Below are 16,611 nucleotides of genomic sequence, written 5' to 3'. Positions count from 1 at the left end.
TGAAAGGTGCATTTCCTCACAGCCCTTGGAACTGGAGGCACTGGCAGCAATGCCTTGCACGGCAGATCCTCCCTGTGCCTATTTCATACACTACTGGCCAGTGGTGTCCCAGTTGTCACTCCTTCATGCCTGGGAGCCCCGTGGTGCCAGCGTCCCTTTCCATGCGCGCTCCTGCCGGGCACGGCTCGCCCTGCTCTGCCCACTGCCTTCTCCACAGGGCCACCAGGAGGGCTCTGTCCTGCTGGCCCCGGGCACAGCAGCCTGCCCAGGAGTGCTGGCTGTGTCACACCGCCAGGGCAGGTCCCTCAGGGCACCGTGGGGACGCTCTGCAGGGCCCGGGGTGCCTCGTCCAGCCGGTCCCCGCCGGGCCGCTTGGGGTACACCGCGCTGGCCATCTTGAAGAACTCATCCGCGGCGTCCAGGGCGATGAGGCGGTCCTGCCAAACAAGGGTGTGGAAAATGACTGTTTTAGGGTTGGCTTTTCATAAATATTACAATGAATATTACATGTGTTCTGTTAGAAAGTAATGCTATATTAATTCTCCTAAGTAGTGTTGTTAAATATAGTTTTAGGTTATAAAAAATGTTAAAATAGAAACTATGCTGTGTAGAATACTTTTTAAAGAGAGGACTCAGCAGCCACAGGACACCTAAATCTTTCAGAGAAAGAGAATTTATTCCCCCATTATCAGAAGAAATTAACTTCTTCCCACCGCAAAGGCACTGTTAGGATTCAGAGGAAGTTGACACTGACCAGACAGAATCCTGTGTTTGAAGGGAATTTATGCATCATGTATGAAGTGTATGAATATGCAACAGGTTATTGTTGTTAAGGGTTAATCCTCTGTTAACATGTGTCTTTTTTTTGGGCTTATACTACCCCAAAAAAGGTACCCAGACACCTGTAACTCTTTGTTTCTATTGTCTCATATTGTCCTAATCCAAATTGTCCAAATTATTATTACTCTATAATTGTATCTATTTTTATAACCTGTGGCTGTTTGCAGGCAGCCCCAAAATGGGAAAAGATATGAATGTTAACTCCATGTTTCAGAAGGCTGATTTATTATTTTATTATATATAGTATATTAAACCTATACTAAAAGAATAGAAGAAAGGATTTCATCAGAAGGCTAGCTAAGAATAGAAAAGGAATGATAACAAAATCTTGTGACTGACCAGACAGTCTGAGCCAGCTGACTGTGATTGGCCATTAATTAGAAACAACCACATGAGACCAATCACAGATGCACCTGTTGCATTCCACAGCAGCAGATAATCAATGTTTACATTTTGTTCCTGAGGCCTCTCAGCTTCTCAGGAGAAAAATCCTGGCAAAGGGATTTTTCAGAAAATATCATGGCTACAACAACCATTTTATTACTATTAAATTTTTAAAATTTATAAACAAGTGATTGGCGTTTTTCACGAAGGGGGACTGTGGTCACTCTGGGGTGTTCCAGGGACATCCCTGCCCAGGGCCCTGAATTGTGGAAAAGAAAACAAACTCCACAACTTTTGTGGAAGTTGTAAAGCTGGTGTGTTTATTCCAGTGCTGGATGCATGTGGGGATCACTCCCCTCAAAAGGACATGTGTACCTCTGGGAACTCCAGATCTCCTTTTATCTCCCTTACTAATCCATATGCATGGACTTTCACAATAGGTTCATAAATATTCATTTTACTGATTTCACGTTATACTTGCAGCTAGGGTTTTTTTTAATCAGAAAGTACAGAAAGAACTCCTGGGTCATCTTGCCCTGTTTCCTGCAGCAGCCTCTCTGTCTGAGTTCAAGGGGCCCTCCCTTATCTCTGTCCTTAGGCTGAAGCAGTTTCTTCAAGTATAGGTTTTTGTGAGAACAGGCAGTCAGACCAAACAGCCGTGTTAGCAAGCTACAGACTTAACTCAAAGATGTACATTTCACCTAAATCCAAATGGATTTCTACTCTGGAAAATTTCCACTCTGTCTCAGCCCTCCGTCCACAGCCACTCTCAGACATTAGGTCTCATCTTTTCACAGAATCACCAGGTTGGAAGAGACCTTCAGAATCACTGAGTCCAACCCAGCCCCAACACCTCAACCAAACCACTGCCACATCCAGGCTTTGTTAAACACATGCAGGGATGGTGACTCAACCACCTCCCCGGGCAGCCATTCCAGAACTTTATCACTCCTTCTGTAAAAAACTTTTTCCTGATATCCAACCTGTATTTCCCTTAGTGCAGCTTGAGACTGTGTCCTCTGGTTCTGTCAGTGCTGCCTGGAGAAGGAGCCCAACCTTGAGCACAGGCACCTTTTAGGGAGTTGTAGAGTGAACAGGTCACCCCTGAGTCTCCTTTTCTCCAGGCTGAACACCCCCAGCTCCCTCAGCAGAGCTGGATGGAGGAAGGTGTGCTCAGAGAACTCACCACCACGAAGAGGTAGCGCTCAGACAGCTCCCAGCTGGTGGGGAAGATGTTGGTCTCCTCTGAGAGCTTTAACAAGATGTCCCGGGCTTTGCTCATGTTCTGAGAGTCGCTGATGATGCTGAGTTTGGTCACTGACAAGAGGGAATCTGCTTCCTTCTGGAAACCTGGGAAAGAATTGTTACAGAAACAAGTCAAGGGTCATCCCCGAGGCCTTCAGGCTCTTGGAAGGTTCCTTATTCTCCCTCCACCTTGGGCAGCTGCATCCCCACTTCCTAAAACAAACCAGCACTCCCTCAGGCAGGCTGTGGGGCAGGTATAAACTTGCTGGTGGGGAAAATAAATCACAAAAGTAGTCACAGCGAGTTTGTTGCTGGTTTTCCTAAGAAAAGGTGTGTGAACATGCACAACCCAGGGTGCTGATTCAGCTCTTGCATGCTCCTGATGCTCCCAGAGCTTTCAGGGCTGCTGGGGCTCCCTAAACCAGGTAACAGGGATTAAACCTGTGGCAGTGATGAACACCAGGCTAATTGTTCCTGCAGCAGTCAGCATCAATTACAGGAAGGGTATCCAGGGGAGGAAAACTGGACTAGAGTGAGTGAAGGGTCTCTAAATGCAATGGCTCCCATTAACTCTTTGTTCTGCTCCAGGGGGCTGGTGGTGATGCATCTCATATGAAAACAGTTATGGGGTGAGACTGGTGGGTTTATGGTTAAAGCAGAGGCCTAGATAACAAAAGATAATCTAGATAACAGAAGATAGCAGCAGGTTTCACATCTGGTTGCTCATTTAGCTTCACTAAGGCCAAATGATCCCAAAGCTTCCCCAGCCTTTGCAGAACATCCCTGGAGCCACTGTGGAAGAGAGAGGGCTGTGGGAGAGCCTCTGTCAGCCTGCAGTGAGAGGTGGAAGGATGCCAAGTGATCCCTCCCAAGCTTGGCCCGCTGTGAGCAGCTGGGTGGAGATGAGGGCTGACAGCTGGTTGTGGATTTATGATGTTCCTCCCACCCAAATGCCAGAATAGCAGGTAGGGCAGGAGTGGCTGAGATACCCATCTCTGGCTCCCATTGAGGGTATCCTAGAATAGCTTCACTCATCCTCCTCTCAGCAGCCACCACCCACCTCCAGAGCATGATGGAAGTCACCCAGCTGATATGCTGGCACGTCCTGAGTGTCACATGCTGTGTGCCAGGCAATTGGGAAAAGCCCAAAGTCACACCCACCACCAGCACTTGGAAACAGCAGTAGGAGGGTTCCTGTGGAGCAATTCCACTTGGTGGAAGAATATTTCAAACCCACTTGGGAGCAAATGAGGTGAGAGGCTTAGCTCTGATCAGCTGCCATTGGCTAAGGAAACCAAATAGATGTATCTGTGTTCCCATCTGAAAGGAATATTCATTCCTTCCTGCTTATCTTGTTTGGGAAAACCCTGGGTGAACTCCCACTGCAAGGTTTCCACAAGGAAGCTCGAAAGGGATGACTGTGCATGTTATCATGGGCTTGGAAGGTGATCATGGGCTTTTGATGTGCCTGCAGACACGGTGTCCCTGTCCCCTCCCCATGCCTGAGCCTCAGGTACCACGTGGGACACCTGAGGGCATTGCTCAGCAACCTCCTTTTACTTCCCTCCTCTCCAGCTTGATTTTGTGGAGCTGTTCCATCCTCAGCCATGGTGGGATCTGGCATTCAGTACCACTGCAATTACATTCCTTTGGCCTCCAGCTTACCTAAATCCTCCAGAATGTGTTTCCACCTGCTCCTCACTTCTTTCCGGGTCTGCCGTAAAGTGTAAATGTCATAGTTGAGCTTCTGCCACTCCTGCAAACAAAGGGGTGAGAGACACTCAGTCATTGGGATCTGCTGCTTTCCAAGGAATTTCAGCTCTGAGGAAGGGAGCCAGAGGTGCAGAGTTGGTGAGGTGGTGGCTGTGAAGGTCAATGACCAGGCTGCTGCTGCCCCTGGAAGAAATTGCACTGACCAACACAGAATATTTAGCTTGACACTTGGCTCAGCATTTCTGTGTCTTCTCTGTTCCAAACTGCTTTCAGTTTCCCTGGAATTACAGAATTTAGCTCAGGTATTGGTGACAACTGCTCCTCAGTCAGACATGGAGCCCTGTTTGGCATGAACTGGAGATGGCAGGTGTTGAGAAATACTAGAAAACAAGAAAACCAGACTTTTTTTAAAGATCAGGGTACCTCTTTTGAAAGAGGTGCACAGGGATGGATGAGGGCTGAACTGGAGCCATCTGATCTGATAACCCTGAGTGGCTGCCAGGTGCTGCAGTTAAAGCCTCACTTCACTGCACAGCTGAAATATTGCACTGGACCTCCAGCTTTAGAGCTGGATAATGGGTTTGGGGTCATTTATTAAAGTCACACCAGCACATCTAAACACAACTGCACAAGTTTCATTGGCAGTGGGCTTGGCAGTGCCGGCTTAATGGCTGGACTCAATGATCTCAGCTGACTTTCCCAACCTAAATGATTCCATGATTCCATAGGCATGCATTCCTGTGGAAATGCAAGAAAACCAGGAGCACTTTTCCCAGCTCTTCCTAGCTGAGTTTAATCAATGCACACACTGCAAAGAGTGCATTTTTAGAAGCAGCCCAACAGCAGGGTGACAACATCACCTGATAACTTCCTTCCAGTAACAACCTTAATTAATCTCATTTCTCAGCAGGGGATTACCTAGATGGGCTCCTGAAGAATAAACAGGTGTTAATCTGTGCTGTCACCCTGAGATTTTCCTGCAGGCCATGCTGGGTTCAGAGCAGCAAAACAACACCCACAGAGGTCAGCCCTATGTTAAAAATCCCATTGTTTTCTGGGAGTTGGTCAAAGAGCTGACTTAATTCCATAAAGATTTGAAGATTCCTTAGTGTTTTTTTCCCTGATTGTGGCTGACATGGCACGACAGCAGAGATTTAAAGCCAAGCCTGTTTTCCTGCTGATCAACACAGGAAGCCCTGGGGATTACACTTTGGAAAAAGCAGCTAGCAGGGTTAAGGCAGTGGTGACTTCAGGTCAGGAGAGCAGGAGAACCAGCTCTGCCACAGCCACTCACTCCCAGAAAACAAAATCCCCTTCCAGAGGCACATTTCCCTCTCTCCTGGAGTGGCACTTGAGACCAGCTTTGCTGTTTGCACAGAAGAATGAGGCAGGGGCAGGACTCTCCTCTCCCAGCTCAGAGCTGGGAACTGAGCTGCTCAGTTGGTGGAAAACAAAAGAGGGGGGTTATTATGTCCAAGCTTTGTGGGAAGTTTATTGAAAACTGGAGAGTTTTTAGACAGAGGCTGAAAAGCTGCACGATGCCTTGGTCCCCGCTGGCCGGGGCTCCTTGGAAACGTCTCAGCCCTCTCGTGACCCCCTGGCACGGGCAGAAAGGAGAGGGAGCCAGTCTGGGCATGCTGGTGGGGAATAGCTGGGTGTCTGTGCCCTCCCATGGAGAGAAACAAGGCCTCCAGTGCAGACAGCCCCTCCAGACAGCCACTGTGATCCCAGGCCTGCTCCACGCTGTGGAATCAGGGAGCTGGGCCGCTGGGAAAGATGCTCCTCTCACAAAATGTGGCCTCCTGGCACCCAGCAGCAGCTTCCAGGGCCATGGGGATTTACCCTGTGGTAGGAGCCAGGCTCCTCTCTCAGCATGGAGAGCAGAGCTTAGCATGCAGGGAAGCTGCTCCTGATTTTCTCTGGATTAACAGCAGCATGTTTTCCCTTGTCTGTTTTTGTTTTAAGGGAATCTAGGTTATGGCTTTCTTGTACAGCACAGTGTCTGAGCTGTGTTATGGAAGTGAGTATGGTGAATGTTCAGTCCCAGGGAAGCTCTGACAGTGCCCTGTTGATGGAGAGTCTGGGGAGTGTGCAAAGGAATGATTTTGATGCTTAAATCACAAAATGATGCTGAACTGTGGTTCCTGGGTGGGACTTCTTGTTCTGGTAGGATTTATTTTGCCTGAGCATGAAGCTGCATCTGTTCATCTTTCTATAGAGACAGCTGGGAGGAGGATGCTCCCAGCCATGGAAAAAGACCAGAGAAGCAGAGATTATCAGGATGAGATTGGGCTGAGCTCTCACAGGGACTCATGCCTTGCTCTCAATCAGTCTCAGAAAGCACTGGAACTTCCCAGGCAATTCCTTCCAGCAGAGACACCTGAACTGCCATGGGCTGTGCTCTGTGTGCCTTTAATGAGGGAACCAACTCAAGAGCATCTCTCCACACCCAAAATTATTCTAACAAGCATCTCCCTTGAGCTGCACAGCACAGGAAGAGCAGCGCTTGCCTTGCCTGTGCCCAGGCAAGGGCGAGATCAGAGGCTCTGGGGAGGGATCCCGTGAGATCACAGGGCTGCTCAGGGCAGGGCAGGGGCTGCACACCAATCCCCTCTCCCTCAGCCTTCTTGGGAAGTCACAAACTCCTGGGCCAGGGAGGAGGCTTGAAAGCACAGGGGGAGACTGACACACAAACATGGGGTGTGTCTGGGACATCCCAGCCATGCACTCCAAAGCAATCCTTTAACTCTTAAATGCTTTTAACTCTTTTCCCAAAATCTGAGTTAACCACAGGAAACCAAAGCAGGTTGCAGTTCCCAGTCCTGTTTTTTTGCAGCCAGTTTTGCCCTTTAAACCTACAACAGATACCAGTGAGGGCTTGAGAAAACCCTGAGTGTGTGAGTCAAGAATATCCCAGGAGCAGGAGGGAAACCCCTCTCCCTCCCTTCTCTACATGCTCAGCCCTTCAAATATTTATCTGGAAAACCTCCCCAGACTCTCTAGTGTGAAACACTAAAGCTGCAAATGCCAAATGACATGGAATAAGCCAGGCTGGTACATAACTCAGAGCTGTGGGAAAAAATGTGCCAAGAGAACAGGCAGCACTGTCCAGGTTCTCATCCCTGATCATATGAAAGTTTCCTAATTACTAGGGAGCTTTCTTCATGCTGCCAGAACACTTCTCTACCAAATCCGTTGCCTTTATTCTCTTAAAAGCAATTGAGGTCACCACTCTGTTCAAGAGTTATTTTAGAAATGAGGTTAAAACAGAGTTATCAGGGAAAGACTGCAGAATATCAGTGCAGGCAGGTGCCAGGGATGCTCCTGCTATGGCTCCACTGGAAGCAGCTAAAGAAAGATAAAACACAAATATAAACTACAGACTGACATCTCAGAAGAAGCTTAAATTGGATTCAATTTGAGAGAGGCATGCAGGCATTAAGAGGGTTGGGTTTGGGCTCCCCAGCCAGCATCCCCAGCCCTGGATAAATCCCATCACCTCTCTGTGCCCCAGTAACAGCTGGTCACAATTCTGACCTTCTCTGTGACCTGTTTAGAAAAGAATAATCCTGTAGGGGAGCAGGAGGAGAAAGAAAAATAGGCCTTGCCAGCTCATTAATGGGCTTTTCAGGGGGGTCATGCCAGTGCTGCTCTGGCAGCCAGGCCCCTGGCAGGGATGCAGGCTGAGGAATTGCCTTTGCTATGGGGTTTGTGATCCCACCTTTCCCTAGGGAATGAGCCAAGAGAAGAGAGAAACTGCATTTACAGCAAGCCATGAGAACAGGGGGTTTTCCTGTCACCATGCAAAATGTCACCTTTAGTTTCTGTTCCCAGAGCTGTGGCACAGCTGCCCTGGCTCTTTCTCTGAAGCCAGGATTGGTGCACAGCTCCCTGCCCACAGCTGGGTAACTCCACACACCCCAGCAGAGGCCATGGAGAAACCAGGGCCACCCCAGAGGGGACCTCATGAAGGGGACTCTGTGCACCTCACAGTCATTAGCCCAGCACCAGCCCCAGTGCAGCCCCAGATCTCACATTTATTTTACCTTACAACGGTGCAGAGCCAGAGGAGGGACAAAACCTCCCATTTTCCCCATATTTGAAACATGATCCTGGAATTCAAAAGCTGTGATGGCAGCTCTGATCCTCAAAGGCTGTATCTGCTTGGCCAGTCCCTCAGCAATGGCTTTCCTGCTTTTCCCTGTGCAAGCTAAGAACACACTGAGCTTGGGCTGGAGCTGCCAGCAGGGACAGGAGGAAGACACAGCTCCACATGGATCATGTGTGGGTCCTGCCCCATGTGGGGACAAAAACCTGACCATCAGCACTGCCAGGATGGGGCCATGCAGATCAGAACACATGATAGACAGCTGCCTGCTCTTTGGGATCCTTCCACAGGCCTGTGCTGGGAAATCCCTGAGGTACAGGTGGGGAATGGCAAAGCACACAGTGAGTGCCCTGCACACCACAATTTCTTTGTTAAATGAAGGAGCAGAAATGCAGCAAGTTCTCCTTTCAGGCAGTTTTAACCACAGGAAGTACCTATGGTTTTGTAACACTTTGCACACACAAGAAAACTGTTCCTCCATCCTCAGTCCTGCAGTATCCAGAGGCTCACCCTGGGGATTTGGGGGCAGAGCAGCCCCCCAAGCAGATGCTGGCTTTTGCAGCACAGTGTTGTTCTGCAATCAGACTTTCTTCTCTCTCTCTGAGCTGAAGTCTCATTAGAGGGGAGGGGAGGGCACTGCAATCTGGCCTAGTTTTAAATGCTTGCTGGAGTAAGGAGAGATTCTGGCACCAAGGGCCAAGAGCAGGAATGCTGGCTTTGCTGTCCCAGCCACCCAGCAAGAGCCTGCTGGGCTTCCCTGTGGGCCTCAGTTTCCCAGCTGTAAGAGGGGAGAGCAGAGCTGCTGCCAATCCTGGGCTGCAAAGGGCACAGGCCACACTCAAAGCAAGTGCATAGTGTGGATAAAGGATTTCCTCAAAACTTTCCTCACTGTTGTCCTGATGTTGTGCTCTCCAGGCTTTCTATTGATTGCACTGCGTGAAAAAGCAGAGTATGGGATCCTGCCTTTGCTATGGAGAGGAAGCCCTGTGAGTTTTGGGCTTTCTTTTTCCACAGGGACTGCTCAGAGCTGCTAGAAACCCTACAGATACACTGAGGGCAGGATTTAGGGCAGGATTTAGGGCAGGCAGGCACACTGGGTTTAGGACATGCAGGAGCACTTTCCTGCTCAGCCATAAGTGACACTCTTCTCTGCCCCCTGAACGAGGGTGACACACAACACTGCTGTGCATCAGTGCAGCCCCTAAATGGAGCTGTCCTTGTTTCCTGCAGCCACTTTGGGATGGAGGAAGCTGCCTGGCTTCTTCTCAGACAAGCAACTAAGGCAGAGAGAGCAGCAGTGGGGAGGGAAAAGATCTCCAGTCTGAGCCATAAAGGTCACATGCAACCATGAAAATGTTGTTTCAAAACCGCCCGTTGTAAACATCACATTAAATTAAACTCACTAAAAAACAACCCCTTAAGTGGGGATACTGACCAACTGTATACAAGCATATCATTACCTCTTTTAGCTAATTAAAACTGTAATTTTGATTTCTCTGGGGTTTAAGGTTCCTTGTAAAGCTGAGCTGGCTTTTGGTTTAGAGAGAGAGAAACAGTTACACTCCTGCAGACTCTTGGATGAAGCAGGATCACGTTGAAGTTAAACATGAAGCCTTCAGGCTTCTCTGCAAACGTTCTGGCATCATGAAAGCAATCAGAGAGGGGAAAATGTGTCACTGTTTGCTCCAGCCTGCTCCTAATCAAGCCACTGCAATCTCCTTTGCACTGAGTGCCTTAGCAGAGGAAATCAGGGCTGCACAACAGCCTTTATGTAACAGCCATGACTTTTCCCTTCCCACTAGAGCCGTGCCAGTTCCCTGCTCCCTGATAATTGCCCTGCATCCCCCTGGAGCAGAGTGAACCCAACACGGCCCCACAGTGCCTGCCCATGGGAAAGACAAACCAGGGAAATATCCAACCAAAACCACAGTCTGGGGAGCTTTAGACAGGATATTAGGAAAAATATCCCTTTTGAGAGGGTGCTGAGGGAAGGTGGTGGGCACAGGGTGCCCAGAGAAGCTGTGACTGGCACATCCCTGCAAGCGTCCAAGGCCAGGTTGGACAGGGCTTGGAGGAACCTGGGATAGTGGAATGTTGCATTCACATTTTCTTAAAAAACCCATTTGGCCAGGATTTTTCTCCTGGGAAGCCGAGAAGCCTCAGAGAAAAGGAAAACAATTCTTATCTCATTTGCTTCTCATGTGTTGTGCTCATGTGGAATGTGTTTGGAGATTGTTTACCCACAGGTGATTGTTCCATTGGATTCTGATTCATACAATCAGGGACAAGCTGTGTTGGGACTCTGGAAAGCGTCACGAGTTTTCATTATTAACTTTTTAGCATTCAGTATGTATCCTTTCTGTATTCTTTAGTATACTATAGTATTCTTTAATATAATATAGTATTATAAAGTAATAACTCAGCCTTCCGAGAACATGGAGTCAGATGCATCGCTCCTGCCTTTGTCAGGACTTTCCCAGCAAATACAATAGGGAAGGTGTCCCTGCCCATGGCAGAGGGTGGCACTGGATGAGCTTTGAGGTCCCTTCCATCCCAAAGCCTCCTGTGATGCTGTGGTTCACCACACCCAGCCCAGCCCTCACCTCCGAGTCCTTGTCCAGCTGGTTCCTGACCACGATCATGTTGTAGAGCACGCGGTCGTCGTCGGCCTCGGTGTGGGTCACGTCATGTGGGGTGCTCCACAGGTTCTGCTCCTCATCCCGCGCCAGCGTGGCCCCGAATGACGTGTAGGGGTTGTTGTTACTGCGGGGACACACAGGTTAGTGTCACTGCAGGGACATGTAGGGGTTATTGTTACTGCGGGGACACACAGGTTAGTGTCACTGCAGGGACACCCGGGGGTTACTGTCACTGCAGGGGTTGTTGTTACTGCAGGGACACATAGGAGTTGTTATCACTGCAGGGACATGTAAGGGTTGTTGTTACTGCAGGGACACCTACGGGTTACTGTCCCTGCAGGGACACAGGGTCAGGCAGATCAGCACCAGGCTGCCCTCCCAGTGCCCACTGCTGTGCCCTCCCCTCTCCCAGAGAGCAGGGGGAATGGGAGGACAGAGGTTTTTTCCCTTTTTTCTGTTTTCTTTTTTTTTCCATCCTCAGCAGGCAAGCCATGGTTCAAACCAAACCATGCAGTGCCCACAGGTGCCCCCACCCAGCAGCTCCCCCCTCAGAGCTGCAGTGATGTGCTGAGCCATGCAACAACAGACAAGGCATGGAAAGGATATTCAGCCCCATCTATTTTGGCAATGGGAATGTCCTCAGCCTTCTAATGAACTCCAGGCTTTATTTGCTTAGCAAAGCTGAGCATCATCTTCTGGGAAGGCTGTCCCCACAAGAGGTGGGGAGCTTTTCCCTGCACTGGGGCAGTTCTGTATTTTATGGCTTTATGTTGCATATAAATCCCTTTATGTGCAATTTTTAAACAAGGACACTTCTGCCAAGAGAACCTTTAGCAGGGGATTTCCATAAAGTGTCTAAGCAAGGTGTCCAGCTGCTTCAGCAGAACAATACAAGTGGAGAACTATTTTTGGCCTTATCACCCTCTGGCAATCCCTGCTCACTTCTTGTCAGAGCAACCCACTGTTATTTTGTTTGCTACCCAAACCCCATTCCTTTCTCAAGGAACCCATCCAGAAAAATTTCAGGTAACACTGTGGGTGCCATGGCACCAAGCCTAAAAGGAGGCTAAGAGGAGCTCCAGCACATAGATGAAATAGGAAAAAAAACTAATTCCCATCAGCATTCCAGCAGGGAGGTTAATTAGACTTTCAACAACCCAAAAACCTGAGCAACAGGTAATAAGGGGAAAGATAATCTCTTATAATCTCTCATTAAAGACAAGCAAACAAAGGTAACTTGGAGGGTGTGGAGGGGCACAACCATTTTTCAATGGTGCAGCAGACAGGGAGGGAGCCCTCAGGAGCCAGCTGTGCCATCAGCAGGAGTTCACTCCCATGCTGAGCTTCTTCCCACTCAGGCATTTACCCCAGTAAGTATGCCTAACATTTGAATTACTTAAAACACCAGTATTTAGCAATAACACTGCCACACCTGAGCTTTTCTAAGCCACTCCCTCCCTCACAGCTCGAAGGGCCAGCACATTCCCATTTCCAAATCACAGCATGGAACATCCTGTAAGGCAGTGCCCAGGAGTCAGCCAATCCACACCAGCACAGACAGCTCTGCCAACAGCTCTTGCAAGCAACATTGCAAAGGAAAAAATGGGAGGGAGAAAAGAAGCACGGGGACAGCAGTGGCTGTGCAGGTTAAGGAATCTCTGTGGGACCAGAAGGGACAGGGAGCATTTTATATTGTGGATTTTATCCAGAAAATGATGAGCACCAATGCTTCATCATTGCTGCTCCAGGGGGCTTTCAGTTCACATTAAATTTCAGCATTTGGAGCCCAAATATTTAGTTGATTTTCATCCTGAGTGCACCATCCAAGCCAGACCCCATCTTCACACATCAAGAGACAACCAAGCAGCCTGGATGCTTTGCAACAGCAGTTCCCAAACCTAAAACTCAGCTAAAAGAGCTGAAACCTCAAGCAATTCATTCACTTTAAACAGCACTGCAGTAAAAACAAATCCAGCAAGCTATTGCAAGATCCTCACTATGAAATGAGACCCCACAGCCCCCCAAGAAGGGGCAAGCATTGCCCTGTCAGGGACAGCAATTAGGCTGTTAGGGAGGCTGTTAGATTAATTATGCTGGCACACGTGTATAAGAGCAGGTGCCTTTCCAATTCCCAGAATTTCCAGAGCCTTTCCTCCTTGGGGCCAGCATTAATTGGATCTGGGGCCCTTTACTAAAGCCAGGTGCCCGGGGAGGGACACGGGGCAGCAGCGGGAGCCTCTCCACACGTGTGCCCGGCTCCCGGGAGGTTAATGCCAATTTCCTGGCCCGGAGGCCCCATGCTTGGGATTAGCCGGTCATTATTTAGGTAACTGCTTTACCAGGGCACTTTGAAGCCGTGTGTGCCCAGCTCTGCTGTTACCCATGCAGGGAGCATCCCACCCTGCTCCCCGAACGCGTCTGGCACAGGGAGGGCACGGCCCCGGCTCCATCCCGGGGCTGGCATCGGGGAAAGGGGGAGAGCTGCCGCAAAACACCGGTGTTTTACCTCATGCAAGCCCTCTTTAAGTGCTTGCACGGCTCTTCTCCACGGGTCAGGGAGGATCTGTCCATACAACAGCCCCAAGCTCACGCTCTGTGCACCGAGAGCAGCAGAGCAGGAGCTGCTCCCCAGCGATCAGCACACGCAGCTCCCCCTTAGAGCCGGCTCTGCTGAGCATCCATCTCCTCCCCGCATCCCTGAATGGAGCCGGATGGAGAGCTGCGGTGTTCACCTGGAAAAGGGAAGGCTCCAGCGCCTAAAGGGGAGAGTGACTTTTTACCGGGGCAGATAGTGATGGGACAAGGGGGAACGGTCTTAAACGAAACGAGGAGAGATTTACATTAGGTGCTAGGAAGAAATTCTTCCCTGTGAAGGCGGTGATGCCCTGGCACAGGTTGCTCAGAGAAGCTGAGGCTGCCCCATCCCTGGAGGTGTTCCAGGCCAGGTTGGACAGGGCGTGGAGCAGCCTGGGATAGTGAAAGGTGTCCCTGCCATGGCAGGGGGTGGAACTGGATGAGCTTTAATATCCCTTCCATCCCAGTCCATTCTGCGATTCTGCGAGCCCAGCCTGCGAACAGAGCTCTGCACAACTCAGAGCTGCCGGCAGTGGGTCAGGGATGCAGGGTCCCCTTTTTGTTCAGTGCCTCAGCTCCTCCATTGAAATCCCACCGTGGAAAGACAAGCGCTGGACCGTCCCTAGGGCCGGGGAACCCCGAGGGGAATGCGCGGGCAGGGCTCCTGCTGTCACAGGGAGTCCAGCCCCTGTGGCAGAACCCGGGCGGAAAGAGAGCCGGGGAAGATCCCTCCGGAGCCGCGATGGCTCTGGCAGGGATGGAGCCCCGTTCCAGCGGCGGTGACAACGCGGGGAGCGGGCAGGCGACAGCGGGGGAAGGCTCCGGGTGGGCACATCCCGGGCCGGGTCTCACCTGATCAGGGGCTCCTTCTCGGGCGCCGCCGCCTCCCCGCCGCAGCAGCCGCAGCAGCCGAGCGAGCGCAGCCAGGCCCGCAGCCCCATCGGCACCGCGGAGAGCCGGGCAGGGCACGGCAGGGCGGGCCGGCCCCACGGCCGTCCCCTGAACCCGCCCCGCCGGGGCCGGGCCGGGCTCCGCACCGCCCCCGCTGCCTGCCCGGCCCTGCCCTGCCCTGCCCTGCCCTGCCCTGCCAGACCCCTCCCTGCCCTGCCCTGCCCGGCTCGGCCCTGCCCGAGCGGCGGCTGCTGCGGCAGCTCAGGGACGGAGCTACTGCGTCTTTCTGCATCCTCCTTGAACCGCCCTCCGGCATCTTCCTCCTGCATTGTCCTGCAACCCTCCTGCATCCTCCTGCAACCCTCGGCTCCCCCCTGCACTCTCCTGGATCCTGAAGCGCCCTTCTGCACCCTTCCAAACCCTCCTGTACCCTCTTGTCCTCTGCAGCGTCTTTCCCTGCCCTTTTGCATCCTCACGCACCCTCCTCCATCCCACTGCATCCTTCCTCACCCTGCTGCACTGTCTCACACCCTTCTGTGCCCTCCTGCACCCTCCTCAATGCCATGGTGCATTTGCAGCCTCCAGCCCTCGTGCTCCCACTGGGACAGACTATCACTGGTTGTCACAGCACAGGCAGAACGCCAAATTTCCCCTTTTCCAACCCTCTGCTGCACTACACTTCCAGGCCTGTTCCCACCTGGCTTTTGGGACACAGGGCTGTGATCCTGGGAGCTGCAATGGAAATGGGCAGGGAGGGATGGACTCAGCTGTCTCCTGGTGCAGGGGCTTTTGAGGAAGAAGAGCCTAAAATATTGCTGCCTTCTCCCTTTTTTTCCTCCCTATTGTCAGGAAAATTAATCCAAACACCAGAGGTTTCTGTCCAAAAAGGAGAAAGGGGTCCTGTAATTTTATTTGAATAAGGGGAGAGGCCATGGGGCATTCCCCTGGGGTCTCTCAAATTTTTTGGGCATGCAGCCTCCTTTTTATCCTAATTTCCCAGCCCCATTTCCCTCTCTCTTTCCCTGTTGGCCGAGGTATTTGAGATTTACAGACTTCCTGAAATGCCTGATACCAAAGGCCCCTTCTACTGTATACCCCACTTTTCTTTTTGTCTCTGTTCTTTTTCTCTAAATCCAGATATTTAGCACAGTCTTGAGTGAGTAACAGTCTCTGTCAATTAGTGGGATTCCTATGGAATTCATTTATATATTTTCCCCCCATTGCTTCTTTCACTTCTCCCTATCTGGCCTTACCCACCATCAGGCCCACAGTTTGTAAAGACACCCCCTTCTCATTCCTTTCACTGTCTCACATTCTATCACATGCCTGGCTGGGACCCCAAGAAGGAAAAGCTTAAATTCTGAATTAAGATGGTCCTGGATCTCTTGTTTAATTGCCACAAATTCATTTGCAATTTCAGAGCAGCCCATCAGGCATCAGCCAGACTCAGAGCAATTGCTGTGAGTCTGGTTTGGCCATGCACATCCCCAAGAGTTATTTAATTTTAGTACAGCAGCTTCCTGACGCCACTGGACTTTTTGCTTGTGCCAGCAGATATAATAATATCAGCCACTACATCCTCATGACCACAGAGTGCATGCAAGGAAAGGTGAAATAAGATCATTTTGAGCTCACATTTCTCTCCCTCCTTTTATTCCAGAATTGTTAATACACCAGCAGTGGGTCTGGCCCCTGTGTGGGAAATGGGAGATCTCAGGTTGCTCGGCCACAGATCCTCAGGTGACTTCTAAATTTCATTTAATTTGCTGGCTTCACCACCAGATTTCCCAGCTTCTTTAATTAAAAGGTGAAATGGAGGGAAAAGGACTTGCTGCTATTGTTTCTGAAGCCCCCAGTGCTGGGCTTTGCTCTCAGCCCCAGTGCTGCTCATCAGCCATTCCACAGGAAGGATTTCTGCCGGATGAGCCGAGGGCGAGGCAGCATTGCAAAGCCAAGGGCTCTCTCCTCTGCAGCCTTCCTCCTCTGCCCTTGAGCATGTCCTGCCTGCCTTTCCTTCCCCTCCAGCCCTTTGTGTGCTGCAGCACAGCAACCACAGGACATCGCCAGCCACTGCTGCTGCCATTGCAAGGATCCGGGAATTGCAGGGGCAGGGACGCACTTCCCTAAAACAGTCACTGCTGTGGGAATTCCCTTCTCCCTCCCCTCTCTGGTCTCTTGTTCATCTGGGCTTTCTTTTGACACAAACATTGATTTTTC

General features: G+C 50.7%; 1 protein-coding gene across 1 annotated transcript; it reads right to left on the bottom strand.

Annotated features, from left to right (window-relative positions):
* Positions 1-249: 249 nt before the first annotated feature.
* Positions 250-14,444, bottom strand: MREG (melanoregulin). Its single transcript, XM_058809335.1, has 5 exons — positions 14,356-14,444; positions 10,894-11,053; positions 4,135-4,225; positions 2,411-2,574; positions 250-437 (listed from the first exon to the last, which is right to left on the bottom strand). Exons 1-5 carry the CDS (start codon positions 14,442-14,444, stop codon positions 306-308), a joined length of 636 nt encoding a protein of 211 aa, XP_058665318.1. The 3' UTR covers positions 250-305.
* Positions 14,445-16,611: the final 2,167 nt, after the last annotated feature.

This window comes from Ammospiza caudacuta, chromosome 8 (genome assembly GCF_027887145.1).
Source record: "Ammospiza caudacuta isolate bAmmCau1 chromosome 8, bAmmCau1.pri, whole genome shotgun sequence".
NCBI classification, from domain to species: domain Eukaryota; kingdom Metazoa; phylum Chordata; class Aves; order Passeriformes; family Passerellidae; genus Ammospiza; species Ammospiza caudacuta.
Note: the sequence above shows the minus strand (reverse complement) of the source record. Positions and strands in the feature narration are given on the sequence as shown.

Coding starts and splice junctions, on each gene's coding strand:
- MREG (XM_058809335.1), bottom strand. CDS start 14,444: ATGGGGCTGCGGGCCTGGCTGCGCTCGCTCGGCTGCTGCGGCTGCTGC. Junction 11,054..14,355: donor GAGAAGGAGCCCCTGATCAG/GTGAGACCCGGC, acceptor GTGTCCCCGCAG/TAACAACAACCCCTACACGT. Junction 438..2,410: donor AGCGCTACCTCTTCGTGGTG/GTGAGTTCTCTG, acceptor CTTGTTTGGCAG/GACCGCCTCATCGCCCTGGA.